A 22,144-nucleotide genomic window follows, 5' to 3' on the forward strand; every position below is an offset into this window, starting at 1 on the left:
TCGAAGCGCTTTACATAGTAAAAGCCAATATCTAAGTTACATTTAAACCAGTGTGGGTGGCACTGGGAGCAGGTGGGTAAAGTGTCTTGCCCAAGGACACAACGGCAGTGACGAGGAAGGCGGAAGCGGGGATCGAATCTGGAACCCTCAAGTTGCTGGCACGGCCACTCTACCAACCGAGCTATACTGCCCCAACCGTTCCAACTTCAAACTGTTCAGTCTATTTGGGAATTGCCAAATAGGCTTTCCTTTGACAAATTCCCAAGAATTTCCAGAATTCCAGCTTTACCCAAATTCCAGCAAATTGGCCATTTTTCAAATGGCCAATTTGCTGGAATTGAATGAAAAATGTGGAAGGTAGAGCGCGCCGAAATCTGGAGAAGAAGAAGAAGAAGAATAAACTTAGTTTAAGAGGAATGTATTGATGGTGGAAAAGTTGAAATGTGTTGAAAAATGTGGGAGGAGTAGTCGCCAGAAAAAAGGGTGGAAATTGGGCTCTGCGAAACCAGGAATTCTGGAAAATCCTGGAATTTTTTTTAACTCGGAAAAGGGGAACTTTGAATTTCCAGAATGGTGAAGGTGGAATTGTTTGAATAGGTTGAAAAATGTGGAAATGGTGGACGTTTGAAAAATGGCCAATTCATTTTGAATGGGAAAAATGTCCCGGAAAAGCTGGAATTCTGGAAATTCTTGGGAATTTGTCAAGGGAAAGCCTATTTGGCAATTCTCAAATAGGCTGAACAGTTTGAAGTTGGAACGGTTTGAATTGAATGAAAAATGTGGAAGGTAGAGCGCGCTGAAATCTGGAGAAGAAGAAGAATAAGAATAAACTTTGTTTAAGAGGAATGTATTGATGGTGGAAAGGTTGAAATGTGTTGAAAAATGTGGGAGGAGTAGTCGCCAGAAAAAAGGGTGGAAATTGGGCTCTGCGAAGTCAGGAATTCTGGAAAATCCTGGAATTTTTTTTTACTTGGAAAAGGGGAAGTTTGAATTTCCACAATGGTGAAATGTGTTGAAGGTGGAATGGTTTGAATAGGTTGAAAAATGTGGAAATGGTGGACGTTTGAAGTGTGAAGTGAAGTGAATTATATTTATATAGCGCTTTTCTCTCATGACTCGAAGCGCTTTACATAGTGAAAGCCAATATCTAAGTTACATTTAAACCAGTGTGGGTGGCACTGGGAGCAGGTGGGTAAAGTGTCTTGCCCAAGGACACAACGGCAGTGACGAGGATGGCGGAAGCGGGGATCGAACCCTCAAGTTGCTGGCACGGCCACTCTACCAACCGAGCTATACTGCCCCTCAAAAATTCAAATTGGCCATTTGAAAAATGGCCAATTTGCTGGAATTTGGGTAAAGCTGGAATTCTGGAAATTCTTGGGAATTTGTCAAGGGAAAGCCTATTTGGCAATTCTCAAATAGGCTGAACAGTTTGAAGTTGGAACGGTTGGAATTGAATGAAAAATGTGGAAGGTAGAGCGCGCCGAAATCTGGAGAAGAAGAAGAATAAGAATAAACTTAGTTTAAGAGGAATGTATTGATGGTGGAAAAGTTGAAATGTGTTGAAAAATGTGGGAGGAGTAGTCGCCAGAAAAAAGGGTAGAAATTGGGCTCTGCGAAACCAGGAATTCTGGAAAATCCTGGAATTTTTTTTAACTCGGAAAGGGGGAACTTTGAATTTCCAGAATGGTGAAGGTGGAATTGTTTGAATAGGTTGAAAAATGTGAAAATGGTGGACGTTTGAAAAATGGCCAATTCATTTTGAATGGGAAAAATGTCCCGGAAAAGCTGGAATTCTGGAAATTCTTGGGAATTTGTCAAGGGAAAGCCTATTTGGCAATTCTCAAATAGGCTGAACAGTTGGAAGTTGGAACGGTTTGAATTGAATGAAAAACGTGGAAGGTAGAGCGCGCCGAAATCTGGAGAAGAAGAAGAATAAGAATAAACTTAGTTTAAGAGGAATGTATTGATGGTGGAAAAGTTGAAATGTGTTGAAAAATGTGGGAGGAGTAGTCGCCAGAAAAAAAGGGTGGAAATTGGGCTCTGCGAAACCAGGAATTCTGGAAAATCCTGGAATTGTTTTTAACTCGGAAAAGGGGAACTTTGAATTTCCAGAATGGTGAAGGTGGAATTGTTTGAATAGGTTGAAAAATGTGGAAATGGTGGACGTTTGAAAAATGGCCAATTCATTTTGAATGGGAAAAATGTCCCGGAAAAGTTGGAATTCTGGGAAATCTGGGATTTTGGGGAATTTGTCAAGGGAAAGCCCGCGATTCCCGAAAAGGCTGAACAGTTTGAAGTTGGAATGGTTTGTGTCGGGTGAAAAATGTGGAAGGTAGAGCGCACCAAAATCTGGAGAAGAAGAAGAAGAAGAAACTTTGTTTTTTGTCTTAATTAGAGGAATGTTTTGATGGTGGAACGGTTGAAATGCGTTGAAAAATGTGGGAGGAGTAGTCGCCAGAATAAATTGGGGAAATTGGGCTCTGCAAAACCAGGAATTCTGGAAAATCCTGGAATTTGTTTTAACTTGGAAAAGGGGAAGTTTGAATTTCCAGAATGGTGAAATATGTTGAAGGTGGAATGGTATGAATAGGTTGAAAAATTTGGAAATGGTGGACGTTTGAAAAATGGCCAATTCATTTTGAATGGGAAAAATGTCCCGGAAAAGCTGGAATTCTGGGAAATCTGGGTATTTTGGGACTTTGTCAAGGGAAAGCCAGCGATTCCCAAATAGGCTGAACAGTTTGAAGTTGGAACGGTTTGAATTGAATGAAAAATGTGGAAGTTAGAGAGCGCCAAAATCTGGAGAAGAAGAAGAATAAACTTTTTGTCCTGATTAAGAGGAATGTTTTGATGGTGGAACGGTCGAAATGCGTTGAAAAATGTGGGAGGAGTAGTCTCCAGAAAAAAGGGTGGAAATTGGACTCTGCAAAACCAGGAATTCTGGAAAATCCTGGAATTTTTTTTAACTTGGAAAAGGGGAAGTTTGAATTTCCACAATGGTGAAATGTGTTGAAGGTGGAATGGTTTGAATAGGTTGAAAAAATGTGGAAATGGTGGACGTTTGAAGTGTGAAGTGAAGTGAATTATATTTATATAGCGCTTTTCTCTCGTGACTCGAAGCGCTTTACATAGTGAAACACAATATCTAAGTTACATTTAAACCAGTGTGGGTGGCACTGGGAGCAGGTGGGTAAAGTGTCTTGCCCAAGGACAACAACGGCAGTGACTAGGATGGCGGAAGCGGGGATCGAACCTGGAACCCTCAAGTTGCTGGCACGGCCACTCTACCAACCGAGCTATACCGCCCCTCAAAAATTCAAATTGGCCATTTGAAAAATGGCCAATTTGCTGGAATTTGGGTAAAGCTGGAATTCTGGAAATTCTTGGGAATTTGTCAAGGGAAAGCCTATATGGCAATTCCCAAATAGGCTGAACAGTTTGAAGTTGGAACGGTTGGAATTGGATGAAAAATGTGGAAGGTAGAGCGCGCCGAAATCTGGAGAAGAAGAATAAGAATAAACTTTGTTTAAGAGGAATGTATTGATGGTGGAAAGGTTGAAATGTGTTGAAAAATGTGGGAGGAGTAATCGCCAGAAAAAAGGGTGGAAATTGGGCTCTGCGAAACCAGGAATTCTGGAAAATCCTGGAATTTTTTTTAACTCGGAAAAGGGGAACTTTGAATTTCCAGAATGGTGAAGGTGGAATTGTTTGAATAGGTTGAAAAATGTGGAAATGGTGGACGTTTGAAGTGTGAAGTGAAGTGAATTATATTTATATAGCGCTTTTCTCTCGTGACTTGAAGCGCTTTACATAGTGAAACCCAATATCTAAGTTACATTTAAACCAGTGTGGGTGGCACTGGGAGCAGGTGGGTAAAGTGTCTTGCCCAAGGACACAACGGCAGTGACTAGGATGGCGGAAGCGGGGATCGAATCTGGAACCCTCAAGTTGCTGGCACGGCCACTCTACCAACCGAGCTATACCGCCCCTCAAAAATTGCCCCTCAAAAATTCAAATTGGCCATTTGAAAAATGGCCAATTTGCTGGAATTTGGGTAAAGCTGGAATTCTGGAAATTCTTGGGAATTTGTCAAGGGAAAGCCTATTTGGCAATTCCCAAATAGGCTGAACAGTTTGAGGTTGGAACGGTTGGAATTGAATGAAAAATGTGGAAGGTAGAGCGTGCCGAAATCTGGAGAAGAAGAAGAATAAGAATAAACTTAGTTTAAGAGGAATGTATTGATGGTGGAAAGGTTGAAATGTGTTGAAAAATGTGGGAGGAGTAGTCGCCAGAAAAAAGGGTGGAAATTGGGCTCTGCGAAACCAGGAATTCTGGAAAATCCTGGAATTTTTTTTAACTCGGAAAAGGGGAACTTTGAATTTCCAGAATGGTGAAGGTGGAATTGTTTGAATAGGTTGAAAAATTTGGAAATGGTGGACGTTTGAAGTGTGAAGTGAAGTGAATTATATTTATATAGCGCTTTTCTCTCGTGACTCGAAGCGCTTTACATAGTGAAACCCAATATCTAAGTTACATTTAAACCAGTGTGGGTGGCACTGGGAGCAGGTGGGTAAAGTGTCTTGCCCAAGGACACAACGGCAGTGACGAGGATGGCGGAAGCGGGGATCGAATCTGGAACCCTCAAGTTGCTGGGACGGCCACTCTACCGACCGAGCTATACTGCCCCTCAAAAATTGCCCCTCAAAAATTCAAATTGGCCATTTGAAAAATGGCCAATTTGAAAAATTTGAAAAATTGGCCATTTGAAAAATGGCCAATTTGCTGGAATTTGGGTAAAGCTGGAATTCTGGAAATTCTTGGGAATTTGTCAAGGGAAAGCCTATTTGGCAGTTCCCAAATAGGCTGAACAGTTTGAAGTTGGAACGGTTGGAATTGAATAAAAAATGTGGAAGGTAGAGCGCGCCGAAATCTGGAGAAGAATAAGAATAAGAATAAACTTAGTTTAAGAGGAATGTATTGATGGTGGAAAAGTTGAAATGTGTTGAAAAATGTGGGAGGAGTAGTCGCCAGAAAAAAGGGTGGAAATTGGGCTCTGCGAAACCAGGAATTCTGGAAAATCCTGGAATTTTTTATAACTCTGAAAAGGGGAACTTTGAATTTCCAGAATGGTGAAGGTGGAATTGTTTGAATAGGTTGAAAAATGTGGAAATGGTGGACGTTTGAAGTGTGAAGTGAAGTGAATTATATTTATATAGCGCTTTTCTCTCGTGACTCGAAGCGCTTTACATAGTGAAACCCAATATCTAAGTTACATTTAAACCAGTGTGGGTGGCACTGGGAGCAGGTGGGTAAAGTGTCTTGCCCAAGGACACAACGGCAGTGACGAGAATGGCGGAAGCGGGGATCGAATCTGGAACCCTCAAGTTGCTGGCACGGCCACTCTACCAACCGAGCTATACTGCCCCTCAAAAATTGCCCCTCAAAAATTCAAATTGGCCATTTGAAAAATGGCCAATTTGCTGGAATTTGGGTAAAGCTGGAATTCTGGAAATTCTTGGGAATTTGTCAAGGGAAAGCCTATTTGGCAATTCCCAAATAGGCTGAACAGTTTGAAGTTGGAACGGTTGGAATTGAATGAAAAATGGCAAATTGGCCATTTTTCAAATGGCCAATTTGCTGGAATTGAATGAAAAATGTGGAAGGTAGAGCGCGCCGAAATCTGGAGAAGAAGAAGAAGAAGAATAAACTTAGTTTAAGAGGAATGTATTGATGGTGGAAAAGTTGAAATGTGTTGAAAAATGTGGGAGGAGTAGTCGCCAGAAAAAAGGGTGGAAATTGGGCTCTGCGAAACCAGGAATTCTGGAAAATCCTGGAATTTTTTTTAACTCGGAAAAGAGGAACTTTGAATTTCCAGAATGGTGAAGGTGGAATTGTTTGAATAGGTTGAAAAATGTGGAAATGGTGGACGTTTGAAAAATGGCCAATTCATTTTGAATGGGAAAAATGTCCCGGAAAAGTTGGAATTCTGGGAAATCTGGGATTTTGGGGAATTTGTCAAGGGAAAGCCCGCGATTCCCGAATAGGCTGAACAGTTTGAAGTTGGAATGGTTTGTATCGGGTGAAAAATGTGGAAGGTAGAGCGCACCAAAATCTGGAGAATAATAATAATAATAATAATAAGTTGAATAAATAGATGAATTTTGGTGTAGAAAACCATATTATCTACTGTATGCGAGTAGAGGAAGAGAACGCTCCATACCAATAGTTGTCTATACCTTTTGTGTCCAAATTCAACTCTACTTTACGACTTCTGTGTATGATTTAGGTATTAGAGTGATGCTGAAGTGGAGTCAATAATGTGGAGAGGTTCTATTTACCGTGCACATGAAAAGAAACACCTTTCAGAACTGCCGGCCGACCTCAATGAACACGTTTTTCGGGGTCAAAAAGCTGCTTTTTTGCAGAGCTCACAAAACACCATGTCGACTTTTGTTCCTGTTATTTGTGGTTTGCACTTACCCAAAACAAAGATTTGAGTGTAGGCTTTTACCGAGGCGACGCGGTTAGAAAGACCACACTCCCACTTTCCGTGATGGTCCTTGGCGAGGGGCCGCAGCAGCAATGAGCCATCGGGTCTGATGGAATACGATATGCGACGAGCCAGGTCAACCTTTATGTCAGAAAGAAATAATAATAAAAAAATGTAGCCAACAATGGAAAACTCTTTCACTGTACAAACATACACACATATTGTACATACACATGCACTAGAGATGCGCGGATAGGCAATTATTTCATCCGCAACCGCATCACAAAAGTCGTCAACCATCCGCATCCACCCGAACTAACATTTAATCAAAACTGCACCCGCCCGCACCCGCCCGTTGTTATATATCTAATATAGACGATGCAAGGCATTAGTGAGGTTATAAAGCTTTTGCCTGTTAAAGAAAAGAGACTGATCCAATGCAGCAGAGACATGCGTGCCACGCTGTCACGGCCCAGACGCACACCAGTGCGCAATCATCTGGGAGCCGCGCAGGGCGCACCTCCAAGCGCGTGGAGGTGCGATGTCCCTCGCACCCGCGGCGGCTCCACCCGGGCTCGCGCCCGAGGCTTCAGCGCGCACCGCGGCGGCCATCCTACTCGTCGCGGCCTAGCTCTCGCTGCCGGCGACGGCCGGGTATGGGCCCGACGCTCCAGCGCCATCCATTTTCAGGGCTAGTTGATTCGGCAGGTGGGTTGTTACACACTCCTTAGCGGGTTCCGACTTCCATGGCCACCGTCCTGCTGTCTATATCAACCAACACCTTTTCTGGGGTCTGATGAGCGTCGGCATCGGGCGCCTTAACCCGGCGTTCGGTTCATCCCGCAGCGCCAGTTCTGCTTACCAAAAGTGGCCCACTCGGCTCACCAGGGTGAGCCCCACCCCTTTCGTGAGCGCACTGCGCGCGGAGTGACCCCTGTTACGCGCTCCCGGCAACGGGGGTGGCGGGCAGGTAAGCTGCGCGGGCGGAGCGCGCGGAGTGACCCCTGTTACGAGCCCCCGGCCACGGGGGTGGCGGGCAGGTAAGCTGCTTACCTGCTGCGCGTCACGCCGGCCGCGGCGAAGGCGGACGAGGCGGGGGGTCGGTGCGGTGGGCGCGGTGGTGACCCTGGACGTGCGTCGGGCCCTTCTCGCGGATCACCTCAGCTACGGCTCCCGGTGGGGCCCTCTCGGGGGAAGGGGCCTCGGCCCCGGACCCCGGCGAGGCGTCCCTTCTCCGCTCCGTAAAAGTGTCCATCTCTTTTTTTTTTTTCTTCTTCTGTTGTGGCATATGCTGCAGGTGCCTGCTCGTTTTTCGTATGTGGGTAACAACATTTAACTATGTATATATATTTCCGAATTGGTTTAACTGCCACCCGCCTTAATCTATTTAAAATCTTTTTTTTTTTTTATTTCAACCGCCCGACCCGACCTGCGGATAAAATCTTTTTTTTTTTTTTTTTCAACCGCCCGACCCGCGGATAATCCGCTGACTCCCGGTTGTGTCCGCAAACCGCGCATCTCTAACATGCACATATACAGTACATACACACACTCATGCACAGTGTTGGGACTAACACGTTACAAAGTAACGCCGTTAGTTTCGGCGGTAACTAGTAATCTAACACGTTATTTTTTATATTCAGTAACTCAGTTACCGTTACTACATGATGCGTTACTGCGTTATTTAACGTTATTTTTTATGTAGTATCGGCTAGAAACAGAAGATCTGAGTGTGTTTTATTGCAGCGCTGCGGTGTCGTCCTTCTGTGTCACAAGGAAAAGAAGAGAAGAGGCGTGCTTTGTGTGGCTGGGGGCGGGGGGGGGGGGGGGTGGGCTCCCAGACCTTAGTTGAGGGGCGCAGGGGAGACATTCCTCCAGGGCCTATGTACTTCGGGGCTAACAACCTTCACTTTACCCGGAAGTGGGTCTTTACAGCTGAGGGTGAATGACGAGGCCGGCGGTTTGTTGCAACTTTGTGACTTTATTGGACGCAGCCATCCACCAAGCTAGAGCACCTGCACGTGCTCACTGTCGCCGTTCCCTCACCTCTCTCGCCTACTCACTCACTGACTTCACTCACCTCACATGCTGTCATATCTTAAAGGGCCACACACTCACACACACACACATACGCTACTCTCATAACAACTAACAAGACATCATGGTGAAGCCAGAAGTCGAGTTTCTTAACATGGAGACATTCTCAATACTTTTCTTTTGTCGAGCACAAAGAAAATAACATTTTAGTTAAATGTAAGTTGTGTCTTGGATCAAAGATCCTATCTACTTTAAGTTAAAGTTAAAGTGCCATTATGTTGCAGCTATTTAAAATAGTTTTGTCAGTTTGTTCTGGCCTGAAATAAATTGGCCCTTTGAAACATATCTTTGTCTTTGTGTGTTGTATGTAGACCACATTGCTTTCTGAGTTCAGTGATGCAAAAAAACGTTATTATGGTCTTACCTTTACTTATAAATGCGCTGCTGTTGTGCTGGATTAATGAACCCCCTGATGGGAGTGTTATATCAACTAAAGCCCTCACTTAAACTTTCCACGTGCAAGATTGAATCTATTTAAAAAAGTGTAACCGAGGGTTTATAAATGTCGCCTATACTGTATGAAACTACATAATAACAAACACGGAGGCTCCAGTTTACACGAGGACCACTTTATTTACCTTCTTTCAAAAACTTCCGCTCCACTCCAACGTGTCAAAATTCTGCTCTTAGCGCCTTCAAAATAAGAGCTCAAGGCATATACTGTAAAACAGCGCATAACAGGAACTTAACATCACAAAGAGGAAAGCCCATAAAAATAGGTTACAAAAGTGATTTAATAAGAAGCCAAAAAGTGCAAAAACAATAATGTTCGTGTTGGAGGAGTTGTGAATTAGGTACACCTGCAGTTTGCAGGTGTACCTAATGTTGTGGCCCTGCAGTCATTCACAACTCCTCCAACACCAACATTATTGTTTTTGCACTTTTTGGCTTCTTATGAAATAACTTTTTTAAATAGATAAAATCTTGCACGTGGAAAGTTTAAGTGTGGGCTTTAGTTGATATAACCCTCCCGTCAGGGGTTGCCGTGCATTCTATGGCGGGGGTGCAGGAGGTGAGCCTCAGCCAGTGCGTCTTTTGCAGCCGTTTTATGATCGCTCAGCACAAGAAATACTTTACACACATACAGTTGTTGACAAAATACACTGTACATTATATACCTCAGCTAACTAAACTATGGAAATATATAATATAATTCATATAGCAATACGGTCTCACTGCACAGCAGACCAGCAGTTAGCCGACTCCGTCCATGTTGAGGCACTGAGTGACGTGCCTCGACTGGCTGCTGTTCACCGCACCGTCTCTTCTCAGTATTTGAACGGTAAATGTGAAAATTCAGCGATTTTGAATAAAAATAATCTAAAACTGGTGAAGTTAAATGGAAAATAACTTTATAATATAATCACTGGATACATTTAACAATTTAATATGTATTTTTTTCTTTTTAAATTTTTTTCTTTCCTCTAGTGACTGCACATACTGATATATATATATATATATATATATATATATATATATATATATATATATATATATATATATATATATATATATATATATATATATATATATCCATCCATCCATTTTCTACCGCTTATTAAAGTTAAAAGTTAAAGTTAAAGTACCAATGATTGTCACACACACACTAGGTGTGGCGAGATTATTCTCTGCATTTGACCCATCACCCTTGATCACCCCCTGGGAGGTGAGGGGAGCAGTGGGCAGCAGCGGTGGCCGCGCCCGGGAATCATTTTGGTGATTTAACCCCCAATTCCAACCCTTGATGCTGAGTGCCAAGCAGGGAGGTAATGGGTCCCATAGTCTTTGGTATGACTTGGCCGGGGTTTGAACTCACAACCTACCGATCTCAGGGCGGACACTCTAACCACTAGGCCACCTTTGGGGTTGCGGGGGGCGCTGGAGCCTATCTCAGCTACAATCGGGCGGAAGGCGGGGTACACCCTGGACAAGTCGCCACCTCATCGTAGTGTTGCCAATCAACTTATCCCCGGGTGCATGTCTTTGGAGGTGGGAGGAAGCCGGAGTACCCGGAGGGAACCCACGCAGTCACGGGGAGGACATGCAAACTCCACACAGAAAGATCCCGAGCCCGGGATTGAACCCAAGACTACTCAGGACCTTCGTATTGTGAGGCAAATGCATATATATATGTATCCATCCATCCATCTTCTTCCGCTTATCCGAGGTCGGGTCGCGGGGGCAGCAGCCTAAGCAGGGAAGCCCAGACTTCCCTCTCCCCAGCCACTTCGTCCAGCTCTTCCTGTGGGACCCCGAGGCGTTCCCAGGCCAGCCGGGAGACATAGTCTTCCCAACGTGTCCTGGGTCTTCCCCGCGGCCTCCTACCGGTCGGACGTGTCCTAAACACCTCCCTAGGGAGGCGTTCGGGTGGCATCCTGACCAGATGCCCGAACCACCTCATCTGGCTCCTCTCGATATATATATATATAAAATAAATATAGCTAGAATTCACTGAAAGTCAAGTACTCCCCCGCCCCACCTCCCGAAATTGGAGGTCTCAAGGTTGGCAAGTATGCTTATGCTTAAAGGCCGCTGCTATAATTATTATCAATTGTGCTGACGTTGTACTTTTCTATCTGTGCAAAGGGACAACTAGAAAAGTACCGAAATAATTGTAGTACCGGTACCAGTACCGGTACCAAAATATCGGTATCGTTACAACACTAGCGTGGAGCGTCATGTTTTGAGCTAGTTAGCAGGCAACACGCAAGACAAAGTAAATGTTAACAATATCCTGTCCTCAAATCAGTACATTATGCAATCAGGAACTAACAAAGTCCATTTAATCCGGTCCCTATAGCAAGTTAATTAGCGCAGAGGGCAGATTCTACATCAAGTGGAACATTAAGTACTACAGTACTGTCATTTGTATCAGTGCTCACCTTGGTCCAGACGACTCTGACTGTGGCGTTGTTGTTTCCTTGACACGGGATGAGCAGGGTTCTCCCCACCTTTTGTTGGTACTTCTTCTCTGGAGCCATGCTGAATGACGGGGGGTCCTGTGAACCGTCCAAAACAACACAGCTGAATCCTGGCACTTGGAGTCGTAACAAAGGATGTGAGGACTGGATTAATGCCTCTTTGGACACGGTTATCTTAATAACAGGAGGATTAGCCACACAATTAACTCCCTAATAGTGCTCCCATTGTGGTGAGGCGGAGCTGACTTCCATTAATGCCAGAGGGCACCAGCGTCGCAGTGAAAAGGTCAATGAAATATTGTTCCTGTTAAGTTTTTAATTGACTGTGACAGACGCCATTTTGGCTAATCATAAAATACGTGTACAGGGACGTTGTTGTTGAACTAGAGCAGGGGTCGGCAACCTTTACCAGTCAAAGAGCCATTTTGACCAGTTTCACAAATTAAAGAAAACAACGGGAGCCACAAAAATCTTTTGAAATTCAAAATGAAATTAAAGCTGCAAGCAGCGTTGGTCGGGCCCGCGTATTTGGCAGGTGCTAGTCCTAAGTGTCCCAATACTTTTGTCTACTTTTAGTCTGAAGTGTCCCAAGACTTTTGTCTAGTGTACCTACCTTGTCTGCATTGTGTGGGCACGTTGGTGCTTCCTGCTTTTAAGCAGCCATCTTACAAAAAACAGCAACGCAGCAGCATCAGCGCAGCGGGTCTTTGAAGGGTCATAAAATCAAAACCGGAGCAGTTAGAAAAAAAAGCGCTTCTGTCATTGTAATCACAAGGGTTCAAACTCTCTCCTGTGTTAGTTTGAAGCTGAAACAACAAACGCGCTCAGAGGAGTTAGTTTTTGAAGGAAGGTGACCGGTTTTTACAAAAAATTTGTTTTGAAGGGGGAATAGCAAACTTCCTGTTGATTTTTGCTGGGGGTTGTCAATTTATGAAATGTAGGTCTAAGTGAGACCTACGGAGAGGTTTTCGTTTCATGTCTCTCCGACCTTCCCAGTGGGAGTTACAGGCAGTTTTGTCATTTTTTTCTTCCGAGGAGCAGTTTTTTCTCCGTTTTATTCAAAAATTGCTCTAGAGCGCAATTGTTAAATTTGGGGTTAGGTTTTTTATTAGCTCGCAATTTTTGCCAGTCCTGATGTGTGCGTTCAGTTCGGTGAGTTGTGAAGCGTGTTAAGGGGGTCAAATTACAGTGTTTTTAGTACTTTTTTGTCTTGAAGGGGGAATTGCCAACTTCCTGTTGATTTCTGCCCGATGATATACAATTATGAAAACTAGGTCTAAGTCAGACCTACATACAGGTTTTTGTTTCATGTCTCTCCGATCTTCCTAGTGGGAGATATAGGCAGTCTAGTTTTTCTTTTCCTAGGGGGCGCTAGAGCGCAATTTTGAGTTTTGGGGTTCGTTTTTTTTTAAAAAGGTAATTTTCGCAGGTCCTGATGTGTGGGTCAAATATGGTGAGTTTTGAAGCATGTTAAGTGGGTCAAATTACAGTTTGTTGTGGCGGCGGAAGAATAAAGAATAATAAAACCTTACAAATACAATAGGTCCTTATGTCCCATTGTATAAGGACTCCCAAAGGGAGTCCTTATACAATGGGCCATGCGGGCCCTAATAACACTGCATACAAAGTTTTTTTTTTGCTTTGTGATATGTATTAACCAAGGGTCTCAGACACGCGGCCCACATCTTAATATGAAAATGGAATGTTAGTGCGGCCCGCGGGTTTTATATGAATGGCGCTTGACATCGTCATACTTGTCAACCCTCCCGATTGTTCCGTCAGACTACAAATTTCAAGGCAACCGTTCTCGCCCACTACAACCAACGTGCCGGCCCAGCCACACGTTGTTAGGGGCTTCTGCTTGCTCACGTAAGTGACAGCAAGGCATACTTGGTCAACGACCACACAGGTTACACTGACGGTGGCGGTATAAAAAACTTTAACACTCTTACTAATAATGCGCCACACTGTGAACCCACACCAAACAAGAATGACAAACACATTTCGGGAGAATATCTGCACCGTAACACAACATAAACACAACAGGACAAATACCCAGAATCCCATGCAGCCCTAACTCTTCCGGGCTACATTATGATGTGTGAGGGAGCAGGGTTGGGGTGGGGGCGGGGTTTGGTGGTAGCAGGGGTGTATAATGTAGCCCGGAAAAGTCAGGGCTGCATGGGATTCTGGGTATTTGTTCTGTTGTGTTTATGTTGTGTTAAGGTGCAGATGTTCTCCCGAAATGGGTTTGTCATTCTTGTTTGGTTTTGGTTCAAAGCGTGGCGCATTATTAGTAAGAGTGTTAAAGTTGTTTTATATGGCCACCGTCAGTGTAACCTGTGTGGCTGTTGACCAAGTATGCCTTGCTGTCACTTACGTGTGCAAGCAGAAGATGCATATAACAAGAGGCTGGGCTGGCACGCTGTTAATACAGATTGTAGAGGGCGCTAAATGCTGTACCATCATGGCACGCCCTTATTATTATTTTAAGGGTGAAAATCGGAGAATATTAATCCCGGGAGTTTTCTGCGAGAGGCACTGAAATCCGGAAGTCTCCCGGGAAAATCGGGGGGGGTCGGCAAGTATGCAACTGAGCCGCATCAGAGTGATCAAAGAGCCGCATGCGGCTCCGGAGCCGCAGGTTGCCGACCCCTGAACTAGAGCGACACCTTCATTGGTCGGTGGTTGTCATACGTAAGAAAAATCTGCAAAAAGTTAGTGTTCAAAAACTTATTTGAACTAAGCAAAATTATCTGCCAATAGTACAAGAAAAATTGGCTTGTCAAGACTTTCCAAAACAAGTAAAATTAGCTAACCTCAATAAACCCCAAAAATACCTTAAAATAAGTATATTCTCACTAATAACAAGTGCACTTTTCTAGGTAGCTCAATATGTTGTAAAATATTCTTAAATGAAGTAAATGCTAGTGCCATTATCTTGACATAATGATATGCACTCGGCATTACATTTCCTGAAACCAGCAAACTTATACTAAAAACTAATTTATTGTTCTTAATGGAAAGGAAACAAGGCAACCGCTTGTTACTCTCGAGGTCTCCTAGCCGCTCAGGCAAATCATATTGTCTAAAAATGCATTTTTCCATCGATAACATGACATCATCGCGTCAAGTGCGTGCTCTTTCAGTCAATTAGTGCGCAAGGAATATATATATATATATATATATATATATATATATATGTATAAATATATATATACATACAGCCCGGCCCCCGACCAAATTTTTTTAATTATAATTTTGAAGAATTTATTGTCAAAACTTGGTCTTGGGTGTATGCTTTTTCCGGGATGCAACGGAAAGTTGGCTCGGGCGAGACGGGAATGTAAGTACATTTTTATTTAAACTACAAAAACAGGAAGTAAACAAAAGGCGCGCACAATGGCGGAGAACAAACTATGAAACCAAACACTTGCACAAAGGCAAAAACTATGAACAACAAAAAACACTAACTGTGGCAATAATAAACAAAACTTACTTGGCATGGACAAAAAGGAGCAACGTGAACGATGGACATGAAAAAAATAGCAGCAAGGGTCTTAAGGCTGTGTGGAGAGTGTGCAGAAGCATAAATGTGGAGATGTCGTCAGAACGACAAACTGAAAACAATGAACTTAAATACTACAGACATGATTAACGAAAACAGGTGCGTGACTCAAAATGTGAAACAGGTGCGTGACGTGACAGGTGAAAACTAATGGTTGCTATGGTGACAAAACAAAAGTGCACAAAAAGTCCAAAAACCAAAACGAACATGACCAAAACAAAAACATGATCACACAGACATGACATTTATCTGAATGTGCATGAAATATTTCTGTTCAAAATTGTTTGAAATGTCACATGTTAAATATTTAAATATTAACTGTCAGTTTACTGTACTGTGCCAACTGTACTACTATATGAGTACGTGTTTTCTATTGTTTCATTGAAAATAAAACAGCATTTGGCTGTCATCTGTTTTAATTATGAGACACAATTGTGTCAAAGTCATGATTTTTTTTCCCATGCTTGAAATAAGAAATGATTACTTTAAAAAGGTAGTTTTATACTTGTGAGTGTTGATGACACAGCTTTGCAACACTTGATATTCTAGTTTCAAGCATGTTTTACTCAATATAGGTCATCAAATCTCAGCAACAAGCTGTAATATCTTACTGAGATCATTTAGGACCAAAACACTTAAAACAAGTAAAACACTCTAACATAAAATCTGCTTAGTGAGAAGAATTATCTTATCAGACAGAAAATAAGCAAATATCACCCTTATTTGAGATAATTAATCTTACTCAGATTTCAGTTTCTGCAGTGCACTGTACAGAAATATAAAATGCCTTTCATAATCATTATGCTACATTAAAGAAAAAAACTATTAATGGGTGGTCCTCATTTAACGACACTTCAGGGTTACATTCCCATAAATTAGTACATGCATAGGCGGAATAGTATGTACCAGTTAAGAGCCAATTAAACTCACAAGTTGAGGTTTGATTGATTAATTGATTGATTGAAACTTCCATTAGTAGATGTCACAGTATAGTACATATTCTGCACAATTGACCACTAAATGGTAACACCCCAATAAGTTTTTCAACAAGTCGGGGTCCACGTTAACCAATTCATGGTACAAATATGTACTATCATCATAATATAGTCATCACACAAGTTAATCATCAGAGTATATACATTGAATTATTTACATTATTTACAATCCGGGGGGTGCGATGCGGAGGGGGGAGGTTAGATTTGGTTGATATCAGCATACTTCAGTCATCAACAATTATATCATCAGAGAAATGGACATTGAAACAGTGTAGGTCTGACTTGGTAGGATATGTACAGCGAGCAGTGAACATAGTGAGCTCAGAAAGCATAAGAACGAGTATATACATTTGATTATTTACAATCCAGGGAGGTGGGATGTGGTGGGGGGGAGGGTGTTAGTCTAGGGTTGTAGTTGCCTGGAGGTGTTCTTTTAGTGCGGTTTTGAAGGAGGATAGAGATGCACTTTCCTTTACACCTGTTGGGAGTGCATTCTATATTGATGTGGCATAGAAGGAGAATGAGTTAAGATCTTTGTTAGATCGGAATCTGGGTTTAACGTGGTTTGTGGAGCTCCCCCTGGTGTTGTGGTTATGGCGGTCATTTACGTTAAGGAAGTAGTTTGACATGTACTTCGGTATCAGGGAGGTGTAGCGAATAGAGATGTCCGATAATGGCTTTTTTGCCGATATCCGATGTTCCGATATTGTCCAACTCTTAATTACCGATTCCAATATCAACCGATACCGATATATACAGTCTATTATACGATATATACGATATATTATGCCTAATTTTGTTGTGATGCCCTGCTGGATGCATTAAACAATGTAACAAGGTTTTCCAAAATAAATCAACTCAAGTTATGGAAAAAAAATGCCAACATGGCACTGCCATATTTATTATTGAAGTCACAAAGTGCATTATTTTTTTGAACATGCCTCAAAACAGCAGCTTGGAATTTGGGACATGCTCTCCCTGAGAGAGCATGAGGAGGTTGAGGTCGGGGTTGGGGCGGGGGGTGTATATTGTAGCGTCCCGGAAGAGTTGGTGCTGCAAGGGTTTCTGGGTATTTGTTCTGTTGTGTCAATGTTGTGCTACGGTGCGGATGTTCTCCCGAAATGTGTTTGTCATTCTTGTTTGGTGTGGGTTCACAGTGTGGCGCATATTTGTAACAGTGTTAAAGTTGTTTATACGGCCACCCTCAGTGTGACCTGTATGGCTGTTGACCAAGTATGCTTGCATTCACTTGTGTGTGTGAAAATCCGTAGATATTACGTGATTGGGCCGGCTCGCAAAGGCAGTGCCTTTAAGGCACGCCCCCAATATTGTTGTTTGGGTGGAAATGGGGAGAAATTCGGGAGAATGGTTGCCCCGGGAGATTTGTGGGAGGGCATTGAAATTCGGGAGTCTCCAGGGAAAATCGGGAGGGTTGGCAAGTATGACTCAAAGACGCTTTGTACTTCTCCCTACGTGCCTCCGTACAGCGGCGTTTTAAAAAGTTATACATTTTACTTTTTGAATCCGATACCGATAATTTCCGATACCACATTTTAAAACATTTATCGACCGATAATATTGGCAGTCCGATATTATCGGACATCTCTAGACATCTCTATAGACTAGGCTCAGTGTAAGTTGTTTTACTCTGTCCTCCACCCTGAGCCAGCCCACTTTGGAGAAGTGGGTAGGATTGAGGTGTGATCTGGGGTGGAGGTCTAGAAGTAATCTGATTAGCTTGTTCTGGGATGTTTGGAGTTTAGATTTGAGGGTTTTGGAGGTGCTAGGGTACCAGGAGGTGCATGCTTAATGGAAAAAGGGTTGAATGAGAGTTCCCGCTAGAATCTTCATGGAGCTTTTGTTGACCAGAGAGGAGATTCTGTAGGGAAATCTCGTTCGTTGGTTGACCTTTTTGATTACCTTGGTTGCCATTTTATCACAGGAAAGATTAGCCTCTAGAATGGAACCTAGGTAGGTGACCTCATCTTTCCTGGTGATAACAATGTCACCCACTTTTATAATGAAGTCACTGCCTTTCTTAAGGTTGATTTAGGACCCAAATAGGATGGATTCCGTTTTACCTAAGGGAGGTACTACTATTAATAACGGAAAGAAACAACCCTTTTCTGCGAATAAGTGTAAATGGGGGAGGGAGGTTTTTGGGTTGGTGCACTAATTGTGTTTTTTATGTTGATTTAATAAAAAAAATTATTTTTTTATTTTTTTATTTTTTATTTCTTGTGCGGCCCGGTACCAATCGATCCACGGACCGGTATCGGGCTGCAGCCCGGTGGTTGGGGACCACTGATGTAGTCCACAAGGAAGTCTTTTACATTTAGAAAAAAAATCATAATATAAATGATAAATAATAAATGGATTATACTTGTATAGCGCTTTTCTACCTTCAAGGTACTCAAAGCGCTTTGACACTATTTCCACATTCATCCATTCACACACACATTCACACACTGATGGCGGGAGCTGCCATACAAGGCGCTAACCAGCAGCCATCAGGAGCAAGGGGTGAAGTGTCTTGCCCAAGGACACAACGGACGTGACTGGGATGGTAGAAGGTGGGGATTGAACCCCAGTAACCAGCAACCCTCCGATTGCTGGCACGGCCACTCTACCAACTTCGCCACGCCGTCCCCTTTAATGACCCCTTTAATGCACTCTATAATCCGGTGCACCTTTTGGGGGGACGGCGTGGCGAAGTTGGGAGAGTGGCCGTGCCAGCAACCTGAGGGCCACCTTCTAACATCCAAGTCACGTCCGTTGTGTCCTTGAGCAAGACACTTCACCCCTTGCTCCCGATGGGACTGGTTAGCGCCGTGCATGGCAGCTCCCGCCATCAGTGTGTGAATGTGTGAATGTGGAAAATAGTGTCAAAGCGCTTTGAGTTCCTTAAAAAGGTACAAAAGCGCTATACAAGTACGACACATTTACCATTTACCATTGTATGGAAATAGACCTGACTAGACCCACTCATCGGAAGTGCGCCTTATAATCCGGTGCACCCTATGGTCCGGAAAATAAGGTACATTAAAAAAAAACAAAAAAAAAACACTTGTGTAGACACTAGAGATGCGCGGATAGGCAATTATTTCATCCGCAAATGCATCAGAAAGTCGTCAACCATCCGCATCCACCCGAACTAACATTTAATCAAAACCGCACCCGCCCGCCATCCGCCCGTTGTTATATATCTAATATAGACGATGCAAGGCATTAGTGAGGTTATAAAGCTTTTGCCTGTTAAAGAAAGGAGACTGATCCAATGCAGTACAGACATTCAATGCGTGCCACGCTGTCACGGCCCAGACGCACACCAGTGCGCAATCATATGGGAGCCGTGGAGGTGCGATGTCCCTCGCACCCGCGGCGGCTCCACCCGGGCTCGCGCCCGAGGCTTCAGCGCGCACTGCGGCGGCCATCCTACTCGTCGCGGCCTAGCCCTCGCGGCTCTCGCTGCCGGCGACGGCCGGGTATGGGCTCGACGCTCCAGCGCCATCCATTTTCAGGGCTAGTTGATTCGGCAGGTGGGTTGTTACACACTCCTTAGCGGGTTCCGACTTCCATGGCCACCGTCCTGCTGTCTATATCAACCAGGGTGAGCCCCACCCCTTTCGTGAGCGCACTGCGCGCGGAGTGACCCCTGTTACGCGCCCCCGGCAATAGGAGTGGCGGGCAGGTAAGCTGCGCGGGCGGAGCGCGCGGAGTGACCCCTGTTACGAGCCCCCGGCCACGGGGGTGGCGGGCAGGTAAGCTGCTTACCTGCTGCGCGTGACGCCGGCCGCGGCGAAGACGGGGTGTCGTGCGGTGGGCGCGGTGGTGACCCTGGACGTGCGTCGGGCCCTTCTCGCGGATCGCCTCAGCTACGGCTCCCGGTGGGGCCCTCTCGGGGGAAGGGGCCTCGGTCCCGGACCCCGGCGAGGCGTCCTTTCTCCGCTCCGTAAAAGTGTCCATCTCTTTTTTTTTTCTTCTTCTGTTGTGGCATATGCTGCAGGTGCCTGCTCGTTTTTCGTATGTGGGTAACAACATTTAACTATGTATATATATTTCCGAATTGGTTTAACTGCCACCCGCCTGAATCTATTTAAAGTCAAATTTTTTTTAATTTCAACCGCCCGACCCGACCCGCGGATAAAATCTAATTTTTTTTAATTTCATCCGCCCGATCCGCGGATAATCCGCGGACTCCGCGGTTGTGTCCGCAAACCGCGCATCTCTAGTAGACACCAACCTGCAGAATGACTTGAGTTGGTCCAGATGGTCCCATAGTGTTATAGCTGTTGTATGGGGTGCAGGTGTATACGCCCGCTGCATCATCGTTGACTGTAGCCATAAGCAAAGTGCCTTCTGGTGTCAGGGTCCATCCTGGATACTGTGAGAATAAAAACAAAATTAAAAAATTACATTTTTCTTGTTTCGATGCACACTTCAATCAAGTTACATCATTTGCTCCATTTTAGCATCGAGTGGGTAAAGTTCCATATATTATATTCAACATCCATTGTAACAACGTCTACAGCATACTTGCCAACCTTGAGACCTCCGATTTCGGGAGGTGGGGGGCGTGGTTAAGATATATATATATATATATATATATATAAGAAATACTTGACTTTCAGTGAATTCTAGCTATATATATATATATATATATATATATATATATATATATATATATATATATATGTATACATATATATATATATATATATATATAAATAAATAAAATAAATACTTGAATTTCAGTGTTCATTTATTTACACATATACACACACATAACACTCATCTCCTAAGGGTTGAATTGTCCATCCTTGTTCTATTCTCTGTCACTATTTCAGAACACACACATTATACAAATATACATTATAAAATCAATAAGAAAACGGGAGCTCTAATTTGGGAGTCTGAATTAGGATCAGAAGTTCCTATATAAACATTGCGCACTCACGTCGCCTTTTTGTATTGATTACTGCAGCTGTGCACTGGATTCATTCACAAATACAAACTACAACTCACAAACACTTTAGAGTTAGGCTCCACCATCAGAATGTGTACTTAAACTTATAAAGATCACATGGATATTATTCAGTGAGTTGATTCACCAAAACTAACCTGTTATACAGGAGGAAAAAGCACACAGGACGTTTCAATTGTTCAGACTGGTCGCGCTCATCAGAATGACAAGACACTTCCGGTCTGCAGGTGATAGCATTCAATTGGGAAGAAACACCCTACTGCCCCCTACTGACCAATGTGAATACTGATAAATGTGTAATGACAGCTCCAAAAACGAATTCAAACCACAAAATAAAATAAATAAATCAACACAAAAATGTGACACATTATGGGTGGGTCACATATGCATGTACAGTAGATGGCAGTATTGTCCTGTTTAAAAGTGTCACAACATTGCTGTTTACGGCAGACGAACTGCTTTACGGTAGACGAAAACTTGACTGCTGTTGTTGTGTGTTGTTACCGCGCTGGGAGGACGTTAATGAAACTGCCTAACAATAAACCCACATAAACCAAGAACTCGCCCTCGATCATTAGCTGTTTATATTGTGGGAAAGCGGACGTGTGAACAGGCTGTCAACACGTCACTCAGGTCCGCATGGAGCTGGAGGGGGCGTGGCCTCCAGCTCCGCCTGAATTTCGGGAGATTTTCGGGAGAAAATTTGTCCCGGGACGTTTTCGGGAGAGGCGCTGAATTTCGGGAGTCTCCCGGAAAATCCGGGAGGGTTGGCAAGTATGATCTACAGTCGCGATCAAAAGTGTACATACACTTGTAAAGAACATCATGTCATGGCTGTCTTGAGTTTCCAATACTTTCTACAACTCTTATTTTTTTCTGATAGAGTGATTGGAGCACATACTTGTTGGTCACAAAAAAACATTAATTCATGGACTTGTTTCTTCAGCATTGTCCACACGTTTAAGTCAGAACTTTGGGAAGGCCAGTCTAAAACCTTAAATAGCCATTCCTTTACCACTTTTGACGTGTGTTTGGGGTCATTGTCCTGTTGGAACACCCAACTGCGCCCAAGACCCAACCTCCGGG

At 43.5% G+C, this 22,144-nt stretch overlaps 1 protein-coding gene across 3 annotated transcripts in view; it reads right to left on the reverse strand.

The window, feature by feature from the left end:
• The window catches only part of igsf9a (immunoglobulin superfamily, member 9a), a 228,671-nt gene that overhangs the window by 62,399 nt on the left and 144,128 nt on the right, over positions 1–22,144 (reverse strand). For all 3 annotated transcript variants that reach the window (XM_061980875.2, XM_061980874.2, XM_061980872.2), the window contains exons 11-13: positions 20,318–20,458; positions 11,473–11,589; positions 6,484–6,634 (exon numbers count right to left, since the gene is read on the reverse strand). In XM_061980875.2, coding sequence (XP_061836859.2) covers positions 6,484–6,634; positions 11,473–11,589; positions 20,318–20,458 — 409 coding nt within the window. The remainder of the gene's footprint in view (positions 1–6,483; positions 6,635–11,472; positions 11,590–20,317; positions 20,459–22,144) is intronic.

The sequence above is a fragment of the Nerophis lumbriciformis genome, linkage group LG20 (genome assembly GCF_033978685.3).
Source record: "Nerophis lumbriciformis linkage group LG20, RoL_Nlum_v2.1, whole genome shotgun sequence".
In the NCBI taxonomy this organism is placed as follows: Eukaryota; Metazoa; Chordata; class Actinopteri; order Syngnathiformes; family Syngnathidae; genus Nerophis; species Nerophis lumbriciformis.